Source organism: Engystomops pustulosus, chromosome 5, assembly GCF_040894005.1.
Source record: "Engystomops pustulosus chromosome 5, aEngPut4.maternal, whole genome shotgun sequence".
Lineage (NCBI taxonomy): Eukaryota > Metazoa > Chordata > Amphibia > Anura > Leptodactylidae > Engystomops > Engystomops pustulosus.
In genome coordinates, this window is record NC_092415.1 from 129,408,041 (window position 1) to 129,429,686 (window position 21,646).

Here is a 21,646-nt window from a genome sequence, read left to right on the forward strand (position 1 = left end):
GTACACCATTTAGTACTCATGAAAGAGGGCATGTGTTAACCAGCAAAATCATATATTTGCAAGTTTAGAAGCAAAGACCAGTGGTCATTGGCGCCTGAATGGAGAGTGCTCACAGGCTGCATATAAGACTTACCGCTGGTGGCTTCAAAAAGATGGCGGCACGTGGGCGCCTTCAGGATTTAGGGCAGCGTCTGAATAAACTCAGACGCTGATATTCTTCCCAACGCCCTATCTGACGATAGCTAAACAAATGTTATGTCAGATGTTTCTACAGTGTTCACACCTAACACGTTTCCCCATTATATGAATCAATGGTATTTAATCAGAGGTGCTTTATACAAGAAACCTAAGCAGCACTTACAAGAATACTTACTTGTAAAAAGCACCTCTGATAAAATACATCATATGATGGGAAAAAGTGTTAGGTGTGAACACTATAGAAACATCTGACATGGCTAAACAAATATTATAGTCAGTTTTTGTTTGGACGTTGGGTAGACTGGGTTATGTAGGCATCTAAGTTTATACATTTCAACATCACTGTCCTCCATTGTGAAGATATACTCAGCACATAATTTTGTAGCCGAAACATACTCGCCTCCTAAGCGTGTATTGTTGCAAATGAGCTTTTATGATTGAGCAGCCCGATTGTTTTTAGTGATCCCCAGTACAGGCAGTAAATCACTTAATTTTTCGGACACATACCTGCTTCATTGTGAATTGCGCAACATTTTTGTTTGATTATCTACCAGTTTTGGAACTGTATGACGTTTATGATCACTTTTATTCAAATGTAGATGTGTTGTGAAATGCAATTCAGACATTTGGGCTCTACTTCTTGTCATGGAGTTCAACGCCCAGGAATCACCTTTTATTTTATATTTTGGTCAACCAGGCTTTTTGGGATGTGTTAATGCCCAACATGTTAATGTTTGTGATTTGTGATTTGACCTTTTACTTTTTTTCAATTTATTTAACTTTTTCCATTCTACAGTATTTCTAGAAAGTACATTCAAGTAAAGGTTGTGCACTGTAGAAGATACAGTTGATTTTTATTGAAAAAAATAAAACAGTGACGTTTGGGCTGTGAATGGCCTTTGTCAAACACAATGGTCTGATGCACACGCCCACTTGTGGCAGTGCAAACTGTTTTATATTTACAATTTCTTGAAAGTACCTTAGGGGGTCTGATCACTTACACAATATACCGCATTAATTCTGTATTTCAGTATATTGTAAAATTACTACCGATTGCAGGCCCGTTTATAGCTCCTGCTATGACTGCCATGGATTCTTTAGTTAGGGTCCTGGTTGTCATAGCAACCAGCCAGAGCCTTCTGATGATGTCACAGGGGGTGCCAGCCTTTTCAATGGCGTTTGATGGCAGCATTAAAGGGGTTCACAGCCGTGATCAGTGACAGTCGTGAGTTTAGCTGCATGAAGCAGCTGACACCCATTCCATAAAGTCTTAACTGACATGTGACATACAGATAGATGTCCTATGTTTGAATAACTTTTTGTTTAGCAAAACTTTTTGTTTGCAATATTGCATTTCTAAAAAAAAAATAAAAATTTAATTAGCCCCACAGGGCTCATCTTTGTAATGTAGCCATACCTACTTTCACAATAGCACATGCAAAAAGCCGTGAAGTGACTAATTTTGGAACTGGCCTCTACTGATACTTAGGATGTTGATCCAGGAATATGTCTCACTGGAAGCAGCATGGGTTAGGAAAGATTTTTTTTTTTTCACTTGATAGGGTTACCGTACTTTCATTAACAATGGTATGATTTTTCTTTCCTCTTGATACATTTGGTTCTGTGTGTATAAAATGGTTGAACTGATAGTTTTTATGGTCACTAACATAACATTATGTGGCATGAGTATTTGAAAGCCAAAACCAGGAATGGTTCTTGCAGAGAGAAATTATAATCAAAAGATTTGTTTTGTTTAAAAACCTTACTATATTGTGAAACAATGTCTTATTTTTATATAACTCACTGAGTCATTTTCAATTTCTACTTCATGTACTGTAAAGGAAAACACTTACTTGGTTGTGTTTAACATCATCACTAGGTGCCCCAAATGAATTCCTATACATAGTTGTGGATGCAGTGCTTGGTACTAAAAGAAATTTAAATAAAACGATCATTAATAAAATCCAAAATACAATTTTAAATCAAAGAAAATAATTATAAAAAAATCCAAGGTATACAATATGCACCATTGATTTATTCAATTACACAGAAAAACAGAGATATGACAGTTACAGAGCCTATCAGACGCCACTAAATAGAATTGCAACAGTCTCATTACCATTTTGCTATACATGTCCAGGTAAAAAAAATCTATGACACAGAAGTAGATGTAAAAACAAAGTCACAGAATCTCGCAGATGCAAACAAAAAACAGTCTACTAAAACAAAGCTTTTATAGTGTAATTACAGGCGGTCCCCTACTTAAGGACACCCGACTTACAGACAACCCATAGTTACAGACGGACCCCTCTGCCCACTGTGACCTCTGGTGAAGCTCTCTGGATGCTTTAAAATAGTTCCAGATTGCAATAATCATCTTAAAATTGTCTGCAATGAAGCTTTATTGATAATTCTTGGTCCTATTACAGCAAAAAAATTTGAAACTCCAATTGTCACTGGGGCAAAAAAAAAAAAATTGTCGGGAACTACAATGATAAAATATACAGTTTCGACTTACATACAAATTCAACTTAAGAACAAACCTACAGTCCCTATCTTGTATGTAACCCGGGGACTGCCTGTATTTATCATTTCTTTGCAAAAAAGTAACAATATAGGATTCAAGTTTACATTTCAGTTTAATTATTTATTTTCTAGATGTACAAAAGCCTCCGATTTGGAATAGATTTTATCTCACAAAGTATATAGAATTTTTATGAAAGAAGATTAGCTTTAAATTATACTAGATAACGCTAAGGTTACATTTAGGACCCCTCTACTAAACACAAGATGAAGAAGCCGATTGGTATTATTACACTGTATGCACAATTCCAATAACAAACCCAGAAATGCAGGGGCGTAACAAGAGGTGTAGCATAACAGTAGGATATAAAAAGTATAACACAAAGCTAACACAATGGTCTGTTGTTGAAAGAAATGTTTGAGTGATACAAACAGATATGGTATCAGATAAATATTAACATCGGTTGACAGAGGTAAACTGTCTAGGAGCTGCAGCAGGTGGCCTAGTATCCGGAACTTGTCAAAAGCTGCGGATCGTCTTGAGGAGAGGAGGGTAGGAAAAAATAGGCCAATTCAGGGCTGCTCCAGGTTTACAACATTTTATTAGTAAAGTGCATGGATGGACAATGCGTTGGACACACACAGCGCTCGTGCCGGCTCACAACACTTGTCTATAACTGATTCCCAAGCTCACAGCTATAAGGACTAAGACTCTTATCTTTTGGACCTGATGAAGGGAGGAGTATGCACCCAAAACGCGTTGTCCATCCATGCACTTTACTAATAAAATGTTGTGAACCTGGAGCAGCGCTGAATTGGCCTATTTTTTCCTACCCTCCTCTCCTCAAGAGGTGTAGCAGCCATGTGTCGAGGGGTCTGACCACTTGACTTGCCACACTAAATAATTGAGGAGGTGCACTGATATATACATGAAGCGGGTACAGAAAGTATTTAGACCCCTTTAAATTTTAACTCTGTTTTATTGCAGCCAATTGACAAGATCAAAAAATATATATATATATATTCTGCTCATTAATGTACACTTTACATCCCATCTTGACAGCAAAAAAACTGAAATGTAGATATTTTTGCTAAATTATTAAACAATATCCCATGGTTATAAGTATTCATACCCTGTGACATGCATTTAACTCACATGCTGTCCATGGAGATGGTTCTACTCCTTCATTGGAGTCCAGCTATGCTTAATTATACTGATTGCTGTCCACCAACATTCACTATGGAACCTTAGAGAACTGGAGAGAATCCCCAAATTCAGATGTGAAAAACTTGTTACATCATTCCCATGAAGACTCATGGCTGTATTAGCTCTAAGGTGCTTCTACTCAATACTGAGCAAATGGTCTGAATACTTATGACCATGTGATATTTGTTGTTAAAGAATTTCTTTTTAAAAGGGTGGGAAACTCTGTGCCATTGTGGAGGTCTACAGAAAATCCAATTACTGGTAAGCATAATTTTAATGGCACTGATGTAAGAATCTATAGAAGAGTATTAATTTAGTTTGGGACAACAGCAGTAAGAATTTTTTTCCCAAAAGAAAGAGCTGAATCATGCCCCACATCTAATTTGTAATGTTAACCTTTAAGGACGCAGACAGTTTATATTCGCTTTATAGGGTTATAACTTCATTTAAGTGGTAAATTTTGGCTGATAAGTTTTGCGGTTATTTACAAAAAAAGAAAAGAAAAAAATGATGACATTTTTTGAAAAATTTACCATTTACAAAATTTTAAATCATCGCGTTTTCAGGCATATAGATTTACCACCTAAATAAGTGGCTGCATTTCCACATTTTCCATATGTCTACTTTACATTTTCATAAATTTGGAAATGTTTGGATAATTTATTTTGATGTCACGTGGCTTACAAGTCGAATATCGGTTTTACGTATTTTCAGAATTGACTATTTTGGGGACAAATACTGTTTTGAATAAAATTTTACATACTTAACATCAAAAACCCCAATATAATCAATCCATTTTCAAATATGCACCCCTCTAACTATAAGAAACAGCTGAAATTTAGAATGGTCAAATTTTGTCGGTTATACGCTCATCTAGCCCTAAAATTTACACATTTGCAAAAGATAAAAAGAGAAAACCCACCTTACAATTTGTTACGCAATTTCTCCTGAGTACAGAGACCCCCACATGTGGCTGTTACTTGTTTTATGGGGGCACTGCGAGGCGGAGGAGGGAAGGAGGGACCTGCAGCAGCCAGGATTTTAGTTTTCCCCTTGCCCCCTTTTGTAGGCTATAAAAAAATTTTTTTTCGTTATTGGGGCCTTCCTGATAGCATTTTTTTTGCGGGATGAGATGCTTTTTATCCAGTGTTACCATTTTGGGGTTGGTATCCCCCATTGTTGAAAATGTAGCTGGTTGATGGCTTGTTTTTTTTGCGGGACATGCACTTTGCAATATTACAGTATTATTCAGGAGTACATATGGTTTTTGTTCACTTTTTTTTGCATTTTTGGAGGGATTCAATAGGTAAAATTCCAAATTTTTGGCAGGTTTTTAAAAGTTTTTTATTAGTGGTGTTCATCGTGTGGGTTCCATAATTATTTATTCTACAGATTGTTACAGACGCTGTGATACTATATATGTGGGGTTTGTGTTATGATTTAGACAGTTTTTTGTGTTCTATGTCTGTTTATATGTTATGGGGATTACGGGCATTTTTATTGATTTATTGCTTTGTTTTTTTATTGAAAAACATTTTTTTTTAACTTTTTTTGTATTTCCACCATGGGACATGAACAAGCAAACATCTGATTGCTTGTTCATGATAATACTCTGCAATACAGACTCCATCTTTCAGGCAGTGCCTGCAGGCAGCTCTGGTGTCCTGGTCGGACCACAGGGCTGCCATAGCAACAATACAACCGTTACATTGGGGTGTCGGCTATTAGCTACAGCTGGCACCCCATGTATGCCTGTTCGGCTCTGATCCAGAGCTGAGCCGGCATCAGCACCGCGGCGGATATATCTGCCGCTGAACGCTAAGTCACTGTGCTCAGCAACGGATATATCTGCCACAGAGTGGGAAGGGGTTGAAAGAATCTGTTCTATGGATGTTGATGCTTTCCCTGCCCAGGAGGTTGAGATGGCTCTAATATAATAGGCTTTTATCAGACACACTGGGGCTTATTTCCTAAGGGTCCCGTGGCTGCATTTTCGCCGGGTTTTGCAACTTGTGTCGCACACGCTCAGATTTTGCCGCATCTGCGCCAGCTTTCATGTGACAGAAATCGGGGTGAGGGCTGTCGGACAATCTGACGGATGCAGACAAACCTCGGGATTTAACTATGAATTTGAGTCACAAGATCAAGCACTTGCATCATGATCAAGCACTTGCATCATGCACCGGGAAGAAGAAGGTGAACTCCAGCGGACCTAATCGGGGAAGTGACAGATGCAGGATATTGTGTGCATGATCTTAGTGAATCGCGGCAGCTGTGCATTGGATTTAGGGAACGCTCCTTGGGGATCGCGCAGGGACGGGTAAGTAAATCTGCCCCATTGTCTGAGGATGAGGAAGACAATGAGGCAGGAGAGGACTGTGTTGAGCTGGATACTCCAGAGCCCACGCTGAGAGAGAACGATTTCAGTGGAGAACAGGGTGCAAGAGGTGGAAAGTGTAATTCCTCCATTGAGACAAGAGCTACAAGATCAGTCACATTCTGTATTGGTGTTACAAGCAAATGTGGACGATTTAGAAAAAAGGCTATGCCGGAACAATGTGAGGTTGGTGGGCTTCCCAGAGAAGGTTGAAGGACAGTAACTGGATGGCTTTTTTGAAAAATGGCTTTTGAAAGTATTTGGACGGGACAACTTAATCCCATTATTTGCACTAGAGAGAGCGCACTGTGTTCCTGGCAGACAACCCAGACCAGTGCTTATTAAACAGTTGCATTACAAAGACTGTAACAAGATCTAGGGCAAGCACGGGAACAAGATGACATTACTATAAACGGAGTACAAGTGGCCTTTTATTAAGACTTTTCAGTAGAAACAGATGCAATTAACGAACATAAAGAGGCGTAAGCATTGGAACTATCATATATCATATAAAATGTATCCTGCAAGACTGCGGGTGGTAGCCTTCGGATCCACACATTTTTTTCCACAGTAATAGGTCTAGATGCTAACAAGCCAAGGCTGCATCAACCGATTCCTGGTGATGGCTGAGGTGGAAAGACCATACATCTGGACAGTGAGGGGTGGCTTAGTAGCGAATTGCTATACCACTTTTTTCCTTTTTTCATAAATGTTGTACTTTTGCTGTTCAGGTCTACTAATTACATTACTTGTTGGTACTGCTATTGGGGGTAAAGACAAAAGAGATACAGTATAGTTGAAAACTACTGACACAGTTGGATCTGAGTGATCTGGTGGTCAGGTGGGAGTGGTATAATTGATAGAAGCGGAGGGGGTTTCACACTTGTGATCCCTTCATTTTCTTGGTGATACTCTTTTCCCATATTTGATAGTTGCTCTCCGACGGCCCTGTCATATGTGAGTTGATGGCAGTGACAGCTATGATATAGCTGGGAGGTTACATGTTCACCCTGACCCTCTGAGGAGGGGAGGTTTACAAATTTTTGTTGGTTGGGGGGGAGGGATGTGGTCTGACCTGGAAAGATAGGAGGGGTGTGTAGGTGTGGTAGTCCTGTTTTGAATGAGTGGGGGGTGTGAGACGGAGTGGATGTGTTCAATATGAGGTAGGTACTTAATTGTTTGCCCTGGAATGTTTGAGGCCTAGGGGATGTAAGCAAAAGAAAAGGGATATATGTTAAAGAAAAAAAAAAGCGAAATAGTGATATATGTTAAAGATCATTCAATTTCTGTGACAGGATTACAGAAAATGCACCTTACAGGAGATACAGCACATATAATTCATAGGTCATGGATGAGTCATGAATTCCATGCCTTCCATACTTCCTACTCAAGGAGAGTTTGTTTACTGATCAGCAGAATGGTGCCATTCAAATGTCATTCTAGTTTTTCAGATCCAGAAGGAAGGTTTGTGTTGGTACATTGTCAAATATATAGATGAAACTGTATCCTAGTGGTTCTCTACATACCGCTGACGTACAGTTTACCAATTCGCTCCCTAATGGAGCAGTTGGCTGCTGTACCGGATGCCCCACTGATTATAATAGGGGACTTTAATAATAGGCTAGATGAAAGTATGGACAGATTTGTGAGTGGATGCTTAAGAGGCGCCGGGAAACTGATGCCATTTGGGCGGTGGTATAGAGAACTGGGGCTGCATGATCAGTGGAGGGAACTAAATGTTAATGTCCATCGGTAATCTATTGATCCCTGTCATGCATAGATATGATCTTAGGATCTGGGGATGTAACCCCTATGATTTTGGATGCATCTTATCGACCAGGAATGATATCAGACCACTCATCCGTGCTATTGAAACTGAGGTGTGGAGAGACGGATTTGAGATACAGGGGTAAATGGCGTATGACTTCTTTTTGGCTCCAGCTCATTGATAGGGTTAAAGTGAAGGAGTATGTGACAAAATATTTTGCTTACAATGTAGATAGTATGCCTAGGGATGATCTCTGGGATGGGGCAAAGGCGATTTTAAGGGGAAAGTACAAAGAGGAAATAAAAAGGGTAAAGAATAAATCCAGACAACTTGGGAGGGAACTCCAGACTAGAGTAGTGGAAACAGAGGAAAACCACCTATTGCATGGTTCACAAGATACTGAACGGGTTTGGAAAGAGGCAAAAAAGCAATTTATGTCCCACTAGCAGATAACAAAAGGATGTTTTTAAGGAGCAGTTTTGTACTGAGGGAGAGCAACCAGCAGGAACAGTCTTATATTTATGGGATGAAAGCTGGAGAAGGTAGGATTCATGTGGATATTGAAAGGATATTGGGAGTGCTTCGGGATTATTATGGGAAACTTTATTCAACTAGGGTAGACTACTTCTCAGAGCAGTTAGAAACTTTTGACATGCCTAAATTAAAACCAGAAAAAAAACTGGCTATAACTCTGGAGGAGTTGGAACAAGCGGTAGCTGGGATGACAAATGACATTGCACCGGGGCTAAACAGGTTACCCAGTGAAGTGTACAAGGAACTGGGTGAGGATTTACTGCCACAGTGGTGAAAAACATTATAAATGTCTTTTGAAACAGGGAGTCTGCCGGCTTCTTGTTATGCGGCGTTGGTGGTAGTGATATCCAAACAGGGGAAAGGATGACTAGGTTTGGTTCAGTTGTGAGCTCAGTGGTGCATAGAGACCAGTCAAGCTTTATTCCCTTCAAATCAACTGCAATTAATCTTAGGTGTTATTTAATGGGTGCAACCATTGTACAAAGCACCTGTAGCCAAGGCAAGGTAGGGCAGTGTCTGATAAATTTTTGGTGCAGTGAGGGACATAGCAAGGATGACCGCTGTCACCAGTATGTTTGCACTAGCCATCAAGCCATTACCGTGCATGATTAGTCAGAATCTGCATGTTACAGGATTTAAGTATACGGGAGGAGAAGAAAAGAACATTAAACACAGACAATGTTCTGTTGTTTCTCTCTGGGGTGCAGAACTCATTTCCGATGGTAATGGATATTATCTCGCGATTTGGAAGGTATTCTGGGCTGCACATTAGCTGGTCCAAATCGGCTATGCTGCTGTTGAATCCTGCAGGTCTTCCTTATGTACAGGAAGAAGATATACCGATTGTCGAATAATTTAAGTACCTAGGCTTACGTATTAATAGGACAGGGAGTGTGAATTTAGTGCCTCTGCTAGGGGAAATGTGATCCAGGATATTAGTGTGGGTCATAACAATGTGATTAAACTTGTCCTCATGCCGAAACTGTTATATGTGTTGAATAACGCACCAGTGTGGATCCCAAAATATTGGTTCTGCAGATTTCATAACTTGTTTAGAGAGCTTGTTTGGAAGAGGGGGGTCCTAAGAATTAGATTGGCAAATGCAAATGTCATTCTAGTTTTTCAGATCCAGATTCTAGTTTTTCAGATCCAGAAGGAAGGTTTGTGTTGGTACATTGTCAAATATATAGATGAAACTGTATCCTAGTGGTTCTCTACATACCGCTGACGTACAGTTTACCAATTCGCTCCCTAATGGAGCAGTTGGCTGCTGTACCGGATGCCCCACTGATTATAATAGGGGACTTTAATAATAGGCTAGATGAAAGTATGGACAGATTTGTGAGTGGATGCTAAAGAGGCGCCGGGAAACTGATGCCATTTGGGCGGTGGTATAGAGAACTGGGGCTGCATGATCAGTGGAGGGAACTAAATGTTAATGTCCATCGGTAATCTATTGATCCCTGTCATGCATAGATATGATCTTAGGATCTGGGGATGTAACCCCTATGATTTTGGATGCATCTTATCGACCAGGAATGATATCAGACCACTCATCCGTGCTATTGAAACTGAGGTGTGGAGAGACGGATTTGAGATACAGGGGTAAATGGCGTATGACTTCTTTTTGGCTCCAGCTCGTTGATAGGGTTAAAGTGAAGGAGTATGTGACAAAATATTTTGCTTACAATGTAGATAGTATGCCTAGGGATGATCTCTGGGATGGGGCAAAGGCGATTTTAAGGGGAAAGTACAAAGAGGAAATAAAAAGGGTAAAGAATAAATCCAGACAACTTGGGAGGGAACTCCAGACTAGAGTAGTGGAAACAGAGGAAAACCACCTATTGCATGGTTCACAAGATACTGAACGGATTTGGAAAGAGGCAAAAAAGCTATTTATGTCCCACTAGCAGATAACAAAAGGATGTTTTTAAGGAGCAGTTTTGTACTGAGGGAGAGCAACCAGCAGGAACAGTCTTATATTTATGGGATGAAAGCTGGAGAAGGTAGGATTCATGTGGATATTGAAAGGATATTGGGAGTGCTTCGGGATTATTATGGGAAACTTTATTCAACTAGGGTAGACTACTTCTCAGAGCAGTTAGAAACTTTTGACATGCCTAAATTAAAACCAGAAAAAAAACTGGCTATAACTCTGGAGGAGTTGGAACAAGCGGTAGCTGGGATGACAAATGACATTGCACCGGGGCTAAACAGGTTACCCAGTGAAGTGTACAAGGAACTGGGTGAGGATTTACTGCCACAGTGGTGAAAAACATTATAAATGTCTTTTGAAACAGGGAGTCTGCCGGCTTCTTGTTATGCGGCGTTGGTGGTAGTGATATCCAAACAGGGGAAAGGATGACTAGGTTTGGTTCAGTTGTGAGCTCAGTGGTGCATAGAGACCAGTCAAGCTTTATTCCCTTCAAATCAACTGCAATTAATCTTAGGTGTTATTTAATGGGTGCAACCATTGTACAAAGCACCTGTAGCCAAGGCAAGGTAGGGCAGTGTCTGATAAATTTTTGGTGCAGTGAGGGACATAGCAAGGATGACCGCTGTCACCAGTATGTTTGCACTAGCCATCAAGCCATTACCGTGCATGATTAGTCAGAATCTGCATGTTACAGGATTTAAGTATACGGGAGGAGAAGAAAAGAACATTAAACACAGACAATGTTCTGTTGTTTCTCTCTGGGGTGCAGAACTCATTTCCGATGGTAATGGATATTATCTCGCGATTTGGAAGGTATTCTGGGCTGCACATTAGCTGGTCCAAATCGGCTATGCTGCTGTTGAATCCTGCAGGTCTTCCTTATGTACAGGAAGAAGATATACCGATTGTCGAATAATTTAAGTACCTAGGCTTACGTATTAATAGGACAGGGAGTGTGAATTTAGTGCCTCTGCTAGGGGAAATGTGATCCAGGATATTAGTGTGGGTCATAACAATGTGATTAAACTTGTCCTCATGCCGAAACTGTTATATGTGTTGAATAACGCACCAGTGTGGATCCCAAAATATTGGTTCTGCAGATTTCATAACTTGTTTAGAGAGCTTGTTTGGAAGAGGGGGGTCCTAAGAATTAGATTGGCAAATGCCAGAAGACAAAGGGGGACTCTTCTTGCCTAATGTATAGGCAGATTATCTAGCTGAACAGTGTCAAAACTTTGGAGGTTGGGAGTTGGATGGAGTTGCAATGTGGTGTTCAAGGGTGGGTTTGCATTTTATTGGGGGGGGGGGTATATACAGGAAACTCCTGCTGGTTGGTGAATGGACCAAGTTTACTCCCGTATGGGACAATCCTAACTTGGGAGAAGTTTACATGCTGGAGGGGATGCAAGGATGGAGTGGGTTCGAAAGTCTATTGCAAGACACTGGCTTGATGACAAGCCGACATGAAAGAGGTGAAGAAAATCATAAACGTAACTATACGCATGGAAATTAAAGTGTATCACAAGTGAGGCTCTTTGAAGAAGTTTGAGAAACAGTGGGGCAAATGCATCGACAAGTTATTTCCCGAAGTTTCCCCGAAGTTACTGTGGAACTGGATGAGCATATGACCGGGAAAATTGCAGGGGAGGTGAGTAGCGGATGACTGGATGGAATTGTATGTGTGAGAATGAGGGGCAATGATCATAAGAAAGAATATTATGTAAAAATACAAGTGTATGAAGTACATATGATGAAACGTTACCAGATAAAAAAAAAATGCATAAAGGTGACCTTGAGGACAGGTCTGGCTTCGAGCATCCACCCTGAAGATCTGTATAGTATAGGGAACAAATTACTGGTACTTGTTTGTTCTGTCTTGTGGCAAACATATCCATTATGAACAATCCCCATTTCTTCACCAGAAATGTAAAGATTTTTGGGTCTAGTCTCTATTCTTCCTTTCAAATGTACTGCTGAAATGAAACATTTGTTCTGATATTCTGTTCAGTTCACTCCCGGTGTCCCCTGCTTGTTTAAATAGGCTGATAGGATTTTCACTATGATTTGAGGGAAAAAAGGTATTAGGGCTCCTTAACTGCCAACAGTTCTGCTGTGTGCGTGTCCCAGGAGACCTGAGACATCTGGGATTTAAAGTGAGAAACCCAACCTTTGCTGCTGGTATCTTTGGTGATCACTGACTGGGGAGTCAGTCTCCACGCTACGTCTTTCAAGTTCTTTTGCAGGAACCACTACCAGTTAAGCTTTTCTTTACCTTTTACAAAATAGGAACTTTATTTTCCCATGAGATTTGACATTTTCCAAATACCTTCAGAAGGTAATATTGCAATAGCTTTGTGTGAGTTTGAGCCCACTGTACTGCAAGTAATGTTGAGGTCACAAGATTATTAGTCTTCATTATCTGTCTGATGAAACTGACTTTTGCATTCTTCAAAGGCTATATTCTTTGAGGTATGGATTTCAATTTCTCCACTGGTGGGCATGACATCTGTTGGCTGGTGTCTAGAAGGATTCCTAAAAATTATATTCTTTGACAGGGTATCAAGTTTGACGTTTCTTTGTTGATGATCCAGCTCATCCATCAATGATCAGAAAATCGTCAATGTAAGATGTTATTTGTGTACTGTTCATGTTTAGTTTCTTTAAAGGACATCAACCAGCAGGATCAAGGATTGTAACCCAAGCACACTTACATGCTAGTGTGTGCCCCCTTTGGCAGGATCTGTTTATCTTTTATCTTTGTATGCCCTTGTTTTTACCAAAACAAGGCTTTACAAATTTTCCTCAAATAAGACTCAATTGTAAAAACAAGGCCATAAAAAGTTAGAGGAGAGTAGAAGAACCGATCCCGCCAGATGGGGCACATACCAACACTTAAGTGTACTATATTTAAAATCCTTGACGCTGTTGATTTCCTTTATAATTGGCCTGAAGGTACCTTTCAGCTTTCTTCATAGGAAAACTGGAAAATTAACCCCTATGTCACGTCTGCGCCTGCTGTCTCCTCTAACAGTGCTGATAAGATTAGAAGACACTGAGTTTTTCATCATCCTGCAGTCTGAACTAGGTTCTATGGCTGTCTGACCTGATGTCTGCCAGTCCCCTCACTGAGTCTGTCTTGCATGTCTTGCAAGAGTTAACACTGTGGATCTGTAATTGATTGCTCATTCCACCTGTGGCAGGACTGAGTTCCCTATAAGTGTCCAGTTTAGCTTTGACTCCTTGCTGGTCAAACTGCTATCTTGCTGTGTTCTCTAGCGCTCTTGTATTTCTGACTTCTGGTTTCTGAATTCTTGCCTGTTTATTGACTAGTCTATTTGGATTGTGATTTGGTTATTGATATTCCCACTGTTGCCGACGCGGATTGTTTACCTCGCCTTATTGTGTTTGTTTGTCTGTATTGTTACGTGTTCAAACCTTACCCAGGGAGGGAACGTTGCCCAGTTATTGGCCTCCATTTAGGGGGGACCCAATTAGTAGGTAGGGACAGATTGGGGGTCTCAGTGTCAGGGCCCCCTGTCCTTGCTAGTGTCCTGCCATTATACCCCTCCTTTTTTTTTTGTAAGGGTAATACTTGCTCTTTCTGTATTTCTTTTTCCAGAATTTTTTTTGCTGTTGTGGCTGCAGTTGAGGTAAGTTTTTTGAACTCTATCTTAGAACAGGTCCAGGATTCTCAGAAATCTTGGAGTCGTTGTTTGCTAACTCCGGCTCTGTTAAATATTTTTTTTCCTTTTGCTTTTCTTGAAGGACTGTTCTTTTTAGTTCTGGTTGCTATGGGTTTATTTTGATTGCAAAAGGAGCTTCTTTGGTTACAATACTTGGTTTCTTGGGAAACTTCTTTCTGCAGCTTTTTCTACAACATAATTTAATTCTGATCCAAACAATTGTTCTCCTTCACAGGCGATGAATAATAACTTGTTTTTGGACCCTATGTCACCAGACCATGTCATTATCTGGGTAGACCTCGCTAACCGTTTTATGACATCTGCCGAAGAGACTGCAAACAAATTGGCAGATTTCTTGGAGATTGTCAATAAAACAAGCATTTCTTCTCTGGGCGTACCATTGGATAAATGTTCTTCTAGTTGATCCAACCAGAAAGACATTGGACTCTATCACTGCTTCAATGCCAATTTTCTGACATAGAAGCATTGAAAGAATTCTTGCACAGGGAAATAATTTGTAATTACAGTTGCAACTACACCCTCTACACCCCCCTTCCCACCCACACGGGGGTGTAGATGGGCACAGCGGCCTGAGGAGTAGGCAAGCGCAATTACTACCCCTGCCTGCATAATTTTGAAAACCCTCAAACTTTTTTGTTTACTAGTTTTTACATAAATAAATCTGAATGATAAATCTTTCCCTATGACTCAATGTGATATAGATGCTACTTCTTCAAAGCTTTTCTTTATAGCTGCTGAGGCTTCATCCTTAATCATATTTTTCAAATTCAGATTTTTTAAGAATTAAGGTGACTCATCTGCCCCTATCATTACAGTAGAAAACACAAGCATAGGGCTTCAATGCACACCGGCATGGGAATCCAATCAAGATTTACCATATTTAAATTACATAATAATATTCTTCAATACAGTGAAACTGGACATAACAACTGTATTAAACATTAGAAAACTTGAGGGAAAAGAGAAGGAGAGGGAAAGGATTTTGATGGGGGGAGGGGGCGTTCCCAACTAATGTTAGATCGGTTAGGAAAGAAAGAAGATGAAGGGGTTGGATGCATTTTGAGCAGAGTGGCTTCCTGTTAGATGTGGACAGTGATTTCTTACACATTCCGCATTTTTAAAAGGGGTTTTTGGTTTGAGCAGGCTTTTGAGGAGAGATCAAAAAGCATTAATATTCTTGCACATATTTATAAAGAGAGTGTTTATAAAGAGAATAATGCTTACAGAAGGACCTCTCCAAGAGTGACACCTCCAAGAAGAAAACCTCTAAGAAATGACCCTTCCAACAAAAGGACCCCTTTAAGAAGGATGCTGTTGGAGAAAAAGGGACATACCTGGGCAGGAGCATCACTGGTTCCACAGAATTTCGGGGCTCAGCATGTAAAGCAGAACTCACCAGCATCCACAAGGTAGGCTTATGCGATTGGCACTACTACACATGGCTCTATAAGAGTAGATTCCATACATTTCCTAAGGGACAGGAAGCAGCTGGAGTTCGAGGGGGAATGACCGCCTTTTATTGGCTACTTGTTGTTTCCTGCCCCTGGAGAGGCAGATAATGCACCCTGTCAGTGCCCTTGTGTAGGTGCTTGTGCTAAAGATGTCTGGGAAAAGTAATTGCTAGGTACTGGTACGAGGCAGTAAAATGAAAAAAGTTAGTATTCTCCCAGTGCTAGGGCTAAAACATGCAGTTTTGGACAGGTTGTGAATACTGCTAATGGAATGCTGTATTGTGTGAAAGAAAGGACTCTGTAAGCATCATAGTGATATTTGATATGCAGTCTGGTAATTTGCACTTTGGTCAGTTCATAATTCACAGACCAAGCACGTCTAATTCACAGACCAAGCTGTGCTATTTTGCCGGCTGTACATGAATGTGTTCTGTCCATGGAATCTATGTCCTTGTCCAAAACCATGGGCCAAACATAGTACAGTGGACAGGTTATACTACTGATACAAGGACACCTTTCCACTGCACTGTTTATGGCCTGTAAGATTGAACCAGAACTAAGGTCCGTTTCCAAGTGAGAAGGTTTTTTTTTATTTTGTCAATTTCCCTGCTGGCTCAGGGAAATCCCTTTAACATTTTTTTACTTTGGCAGACGGGAGGTACACTATGGCCAAGGGTATGTCTACATTCTATAATTTGCACATGCATTGAGCACTTTACATGCCTATAGGGAAGTAGCGTACATCAGGTTGTACGGCCAGCACTTTATTGCATCATTTGCACAATAACCGATTATTGGGCATGTGGCTTATGTATTGCATCATGCACTGAATTCATATACATATGTGACCCATATGGTAATGTACCCCTATGTGATAGCCCCATTGACTTATGTGTTTTCTCCTGTTGATTTGTTTATGTATCGTGATACTTTGTCTTAATTGAGTATGCAATAAAAGTAGTACAGGAAGTACAGGAAGTCCCCGGGTTACATACAAGATAGGGTCTGTAGGTTTGTTCTTAAGTTGTATGTAAGTCGGAACCGTATACTTTATCATTGTAACCCCAGTCAAAATTTTTTAAGTCTCTGTGACAATTGGATTTTAAAAATGTTGGGTTGCCATAAGAACCAGGATAAACAATAAATCTTAATTACAGGCACCATTGATAAGTGTTAAAGCTGTTTATTGTAGCCTAGGACTAAATTACCAAAATTCAGAGGTCCGTTTGTAACTAGGGGTCGTATGTAAGTCAGGTGTTCTTAAGTAGGGGACCGCCTGTATATTGTTTTCCAAATTGGCTAAGTGTTTTGTTTGTAGGTGTTTAATATCAAGAAAGAAGTGCAGAACTTTAAGTGTGGGGGACAGGATATTAGGTAATTTGTCAATATACATCTATAATATATAAAGTGGCCAACCCTTTTAATTATTTGCATCCACCTCTACCAATACTGCTACTACTATTCTATAAGCATCAACAAATGGCATAGTTGTAACTAGTAGGAGTCTGCAGTGCAATCCATGTTGAGTACTTGATTCACAGATAACATATTGTGAGACTTTTATGTACCGTTTACCAGATATCTGACAGGTGTATTAACAAAGGAAATGGGGTTGGAACGGCACCATGCAGAGGTCGGGTGCAGGTCTTCAAAGCGGGTCTGACGTGACCCACTACATCCAGTAGAACAAAACGATCTGAAGCAGCACTCTGGTAGTAGTGAAAAATAAAGTGATTTATTCCACCATCAATGCAACGTTTCGCCTTACCAATATCATTGCTTGATAATGCCTTTATTGATAAGGCGAAACGTCGCATTGATGGTGGAATAAATTACTTTATTTTTCACTACTACCGGAGTGCTGCTTCAGATCGTTTTGTTCTACTGACAGGTGTATTACATGGCAGCAGTTTGAGTTAACAGGTTTCATGTATTCTTTATTGTTAGCATTGCTCCTGACATGCCTTTGATCTGAACCAAATCCTTTTGTACTTTGTTGTCTACTATTTTCTTTGTACTGTGTTGTCTAACTGTTTGAACCATGTTTTAGAAGCGCATCATATGAACATATGTAAGTAATGGAATCTTTTTACAAATATTTTCTTTTGAAAAAAGAAAAAGATGACTCTCATAACAGTTACTGTATGATAAGGCGACATGCTGTTCTATAAATCTTTTGCATTTTATACCTGTTGTGGTGTCTTTCCTAGAAGTGTGTTCTCCTTTATAAGTAGCATTAGATCCAGCTGATTCATAGTCCACTTTTTTTTCCTTCAGGCTGATTACTTCCCGAGGAGATGCAGGGGCACTTGCTTCAACAAAGGAAAAAATACACACATATTTATAATTTAATTAATACTCTACTATATGTTTTTCATACAACAATTCAATTGCACTATAAAATTAATAAAGTTCCATTCGTTTGGATATGTAGAAAACCTTGTAACTGGCCTGTAGACTATTTTAGACTAAAATGGAAGTAAACTTTAGAATGGACTAAGTTTGTAAATATTGTGTTGATTTAGACCAGGGGTCAGGAACCCATAGCTCGCGAGCCAGGTGTGGCTCTTTTGATGGCCGTATCTGGCTCACAGACAGGGCTCCAGTGAAACCAAAGTTTATTATTGTCGTTCCCTTCCTGCTCACAGTGGCACCCAGCAATAATAGAGGCCCCGCTCGCCCACACTCTGTCTCGCTTGTAGCCTGCCTACCCGTCTCGTCTGTGTTCCACCCTCACATCCATTTCGCCTGGGGCCTGCCCTCCTGTGTCCCGCCCCCATCTCTCACATTTGTCCTGCCCGCCCGGCCCTCTCACATGTGTTACATCCGTCCATCTCATCCATCTTGCCTGCCTCCCGCCCATGCCCTGCTGGTCATCTTGTCTGTGGCCGTCTGCATACTAAAAATGCAAGTACCTTACATGTATCTTTAGGTGTTGTATATGCTGTATGTGTGTGTATATATGAATATACTGTATGTCTGTGTATATGTATATAATGTATACACATTATATACAGTATACATTATATACACATACAGCATATACATATATGTATATATACACAAACACCTAAAGATACATGTAAGGTACTTGCATTTTTAGTATGCAGGCGTATAGTATACATGCTGTATGTCTGTGTAAATGTATATAATGTGTATATGCTGTATGTCTGTGTATATGTATATACTGTGTATACTGCCTGTCCTCTTTCTAAGGGAGTTAGACAGAGGGGGTTAATGTGCACTGCTTTGGATGGGGGGCTGCACAGTTTGAGGGGGTCCTGCCTTTTTTCAGTTGTTTACTCCCCTCATTGCAGAAGCAATTAACTTTTTTATTTTTACATTTACAGACTTATGAAAGGGCTTGTTATCTGTGGGGCAAATTGTATGTTTTAGTGGATCCATTAAATATTCCATGCAATGTACTGGAAAGTTGAAAAAATTCCAAGTGTGGTGAAATTGACAAAAAAACATGTTTGCTGCGTTTTCTTGTTCCGTTTTACAGCTTTCATTCTGTGCTCCAAATGTCACCTCCTCTTCATTCATTGGGTTGATAGGATCACAGGGATAATATATATATATATATATATATATATATATATATATCTATCTCTCTAATTAGGTTTAATAGGTTTTTTAAAAAAAATATAAATCTTTTGTACAAAAAAAATGATTTGCAATTTCTGTAGCGAAAACTTTTTCACACTTTCATGGCCAGGAATACATTTTTATTAACCCCTTAACGACTTGGCCTTTTTTCATTTTTTCACTTCCATTTTTCACTCACCACCTTCAAAAATCTATAACTTTATAACATAAAGAGCTCTGTGATGGCTTATTTTCTGCGTAACAAATTGCACTTCATAGTGGCTGTATTTAATATTCCATGCCGTGTACTGGGAAGCGGGGAAAAAAATTCCAAATACAGTGGAAATGATAAAAAACCACATTTGCGATGTTTTCTTGTGGGCTTGGATTTTACAGCTTTCACACTGCACCGCAAATGACATGTTTTTTTTCTTTGGGTCAGAACGATTACGGGGATACCAAATTTGTATAGGTTTTATAATGTTTTCATACATTTACAAAAAATTAAAACCTCATGTACAAATTTTTTTTTTATTTGGATTTTGTCATCTTCTGGCGCCAATAACTTTTTCATACTTTGGTGTATGAAGCTGTTGGTGGTGTCATTTTTTGCGACTTTAGATGGCGTTTTCATTGTTATAATTTTTAGGACTGTACGGCCTTTTGATCACTTTTTATAAATTTTTTTATATTTTTCAAAAAGTGCCATTTTCAACTTTGGACGCTATTTTCCATTACATGGTTAAATGCAGTGAAAAAGCGTTATTATATTTTGATAGTTCGGACATTTTTAGACGCAGCGATACCTAAGGTGTTTGATTTTTACTGTTTATTTATATCAGTTCTAGGGAAAGGGGGTGATTTGAATTTTTAGTTTTTTTATTATAATTTTTTTTTTAACTTTTTTTATTTTTACTTTTACTATTTTTCAGACTCCCTGGGGTACTTTAACCCTAGGTTGTCTGATCGATCCTATCATATACTGCCATACTAAATTATGGCAGTATATGGGGATTTTCCTGCTTATTCATTCCTATGTACAATTAGCACATTGTAATGAATGGGTTAAAACGAGACAGCCTTGGGTTTTCATAAGACCCGAAGCTGTCGTGGCAATGGATCGCCGCTCCCCATGACATCATCAGGGAGCGACGAACCGCAGCAAGATGGCGGCAATCTTTTTGAAGCCGGCGGCAATCGACGTGGTGTTACCGGTAAGCCTTTGCTGCAATATGCAGCAAAGACTTGGACAACATAGTTGTCATGGACAACATAGTGATGACATATTCTCATCTTATGCTGGGTCGTACAAGGGTAAACTTTGGTGCACAGAGCTGGGGGAGGTGTCATTTTTTGCTAAATGAGCCGACGTTTTTATTGATACCATTTTGAGGACTTTGCTAATTTTTTTTTACATTTATGTCATTAAAAAAGGTGTAAAAGTCGCAATTCTGACATTTTATGTGCCATTTCCCGTCTCGGAGGTCACCGCCGGTTATAACCGGTTTTATATTTTTGATCAGGTATTTTGGGACGCGGCGATACCTAATGTGTCTGTGATTTTTACTGTTTATAATATTTTATATCAGTGCTAGGGAAAGGGGGGTGATTAATATTTTAATATTTTATAAATTTTTCACATTTTTTAACCTGTTTTTTTTCACTATTTCTTAGACCATCTAGGGTACATTAAATGATCGTTCCAGCCATATACTGCAATACAACTGTATCACAGTATATGGCATTTCTGCACTGCACACTATACATTACAATGAGCCACTGGCTCATTGTAATGAATATGCAGAAGCCATTAAGCCTCGGGTCAAACGAAGACCCGAGGCTACCATGGCAACAGATCGCCGCCCCCTGATGATGTTCGGGAGAGCGACGATCGTAGGTAAGATGGCGCCGCCCAATTGCAAGCACTGACTGCGGGTGTTAGAGTATGAAGAGGGCTCAGCCGGTTAATGTATTTAACCCTTTTCATTATAACCTCCCATATCAGTGGTTGGAGGAATGTGCCAAGAACTTCCATTAAGTATCCAGTATTGACTGCACTGCCCCCTGACCACAGGAAGTCATGAGTTCTGCTACTAGTGGACCACTTCATCTGGTGCTCCTGCAGACTACAGGAAAATGTGATAAGTACCATATGGGGGACCAAATTAGAGTTTTGTACTTGGCCTGGCAAAATTTATTAGTGGTGGCCAACATTATTACATACCAAAGCTTCCTATGAATTATATTATGTACACCTCTCATGTATGTATACAATGAATTCAGATGAGTGCTGAATATTCTATAAGTAATTAGCAGATTGTATAGTATAATGTAATCGGAGCAAGCTTGTTATATAAAAT

At 39.7% G+C, this 21,646-nt stretch overlaps 1 protein-coding gene across 12 annotated transcripts in view; it reads right to left on the reverse strand.

Annotated features, from left to right (window-relative positions):
• The window catches only part of CTNND2 (catenin delta 2), a 526,223-nt gene that overhangs the window by 6,939 nt on the left and 497,638 nt on the right, over positions 1-21,646 (reverse strand). For all 12 annotated transcript variants that reach the window (XM_072153023.1, XM_072153024.1, XM_072153031.1 and 9 more), the window contains 2 exons: positions 17,888-18,010; positions 2,052-2,125 (listed from right to left, as the gene is read on the reverse strand). In XM_072153023.1, coding sequence (XP_072009124.1) covers positions 2,052-2,125; positions 17,888-18,010 — 197 coding nt within the window. The remainder of the gene's footprint in view (positions 1-2,051; positions 2,126-17,887; positions 18,011-21,646) is intronic.